The sequence below is a fragment of the Bison bison genome, unplaced genomic scaffold (assembly GCF_000754665.1).
Source record: "Bison bison bison isolate TAMUID 2011002044 unplaced genomic scaffold, Bison_UMD1.0 scf7180017851522, whole genome shotgun sequence".
NCBI lineage: Eukaryota > Metazoa > Chordata > Mammalia > Artiodactyla > Bovidae > Bison > Bison bison.
In genome coordinates, this window is record NW_011482095.1 from 13,132 (window position 1) to 15,325 (window position 2,194).

General features: G+C 55.8%; 1 protein-coding gene across 1 annotated transcript in view; it reads right to left on the bottom strand.

Annotated features, from left to right (window-relative positions):
* The window catches only part of LOC104996625 (neuroligin-3-like), a gene marked incomplete at its 3' end in the record, with an annotated part of 16,642 nt that overhangs the window by 12,892 nt on the left and 1,556 nt on the right, over positions 1 to 2,194 (bottom strand). The window contains exon 2 of the mRNA XM_010850915.1: positions 398 to 1,054. Coding sequence (XP_010849217.1) covers positions 398 to 854 — 457 coding nt within the window. The remainder of the gene's footprint in view (positions 1 to 397; positions 1,055 to 2,194) is intronic.

The following is a 2,194-nucleotide window of genomic DNA, read 5'->3' on the forward strand; positions in this document are numbered from 1 at the left end:
CCCCCCACACACACCCAGCTCCCTTGGCCACACACACACAGGTGGAATGGCAACAGAGGGGCCCGGTGGAGCCAGCATCCTCCCGCGGGGAAGCTGCCAGCAGTGACCCATACTCCCCCGGGGAACCCCCATCCAGCATCTGGCCCTAGACCTGTCAAAGCTCTCAGGCCTGGCCAGGCCCATCCTGTGGTAACAGTGTCACTCACACATGGGAGCTCAGACAATGCTGGGAGAGGAAAGAACAGGGAGGAGAAAGAGGGAGGCCAAGCCAAGTGATGGTTAAAAGCCTTTTCACAGACAGACAGATGCATGCTTCAGGGCACACGACCACATGCCAGCCACAAACACGGTGGGGCGGGTGGGAAGCAGGGAGGGCACAGCGCCTGGCCACACTCACCATCCTCCGTTGGCACATAGACGTTCAGGTAGAGGCAGTCCTCGTTAGGCTCCTGGATGTAAGTAGCGACGATATCCAAGTTGGCGGTGAACCAGACAGGAAGCATGACTTCGGGCACAGCTGTGTGGATGTTCTGGGGGCACACTGGGGGAAACTGTGTGGCGTTCCGGATGCCCGACCAGGATGGGGGCGGTTCAGGGGGCAGGAAACGTTTCTCGCCGATCGGGGGAGCTGCGTAGGGCACCCCAAGGTACTGGTCCACAGGCCCCAGGATCTCACTGGGCAATGGTACCCGGGCACCCCTTAGCTTCCCAAAGTGAGTGTTGACTGTGGGTGCTGGGGCCTGGGTACTGGCCCTCAGCACCAAGCTCAGGAACCACAAGGTGAGGCACAGGCTCCGGCCAACTGTGGGCTTGGGGCTCAGGGACAGCGAAGGTGGGCCAAGCCACAGCCACATGTTCCGGGCCGGGGGACTGGCAGGAGAGGCAGACTCCAGGGTCACAGCATCAGCCCAACAGGCAGCCCCTTCATGGCCACACTGACTTGAACCTCAAAACTGAACTCCCGAGGGACACCTACAGGTGCCCGGCAACGTACAGAGCAGGTCGTCCGAGCACCACAGCTTCAGAAAGGGGACTCCCTCAGGGCCAGACAGGCCTGTGGAAAGAGGGAAGTATGCGTCATCCAAGATGGTTGGGAGGATCGTGGAGTGGGTCTTTGGGGCCCTACCGTGCTCGGGCTGTTCTCTTATAGTTAAGAAAGGTTTCTTCACACCCGGGATTCCAAGGACCCTCAGACTGCCATTCAGAGCCATTCGCTGCACCCAGGGAAGTGGTTAGAAAAAGCCAAGGGGATGGAGAGATTGACAGTTGTTGCCACTGTAAGTTGCCAGTCCCCAACTTCAACTTCTCAGCCAATGGAGTTCATCGGGGTCAACTGGAGCCAGAGTAGCATGTGGGGGAACAGGAAGTGGAGCTCAAGTTCCTGGGTACTCTTCCTGGACACTGAGCTCCTAGCCTCCAAGACCCATAACCCCCATAGGGTCCTCCACGTCAGGAGAGGGTAGGATTGTGCACCTCACTCCAGGACTAAGGCAGAATAAGGGAATATGCATCACATAAGCAAAGGGGCCTCTAGAGAGATCCCCTCTCTCTCTGGCAGGGAAGGGGGCAGGACAGACATTCACAAGAGTCCCAGGCCCTCCTGTACATTTCTCCACAGCCCTCACTGCTTCCGAATACTTAAACATCAGTCCTTTCTGGTAGTTATCTCTAATTCACACGGGGTGCCAGAAACTGAGGCAGAAAGAAGTCTGCCTAGCACCCTAGGCATTGTTGATGCTCAGCCAGTGTAAAATAAACAACGGAGGGCGGGGGACACACACTCAGAGACTCACAGAAATAAACTCACAAAGACTCAAGAGGGAGTGAGAGAGAGAAAGCCTGAATCACAGACACTGTGATATTCACTCAGGGACATACATTTCAAACCCACAGAGACCCCCTCATATAGTCCCACCTTCTGAGACAGAGAGCTTCACAGAGCCAGAGACTCACAGAGAGATACATTCAGAGACACACACAGAGACTCACTGAAACCTAATCACACATACCACATAGGTAAATATCCAGGGACACAGGCAGCATAATGGTGACACACAGGTGGAGACAGAAGCAGAAATAGCAACACACTCGAGGCACACAGGCCTTCCGATACAACAGCTGTACAGTCAACACACATACATAGGCACACACAGACACTCCCGCATGGACACACACACACACACACACACAATTG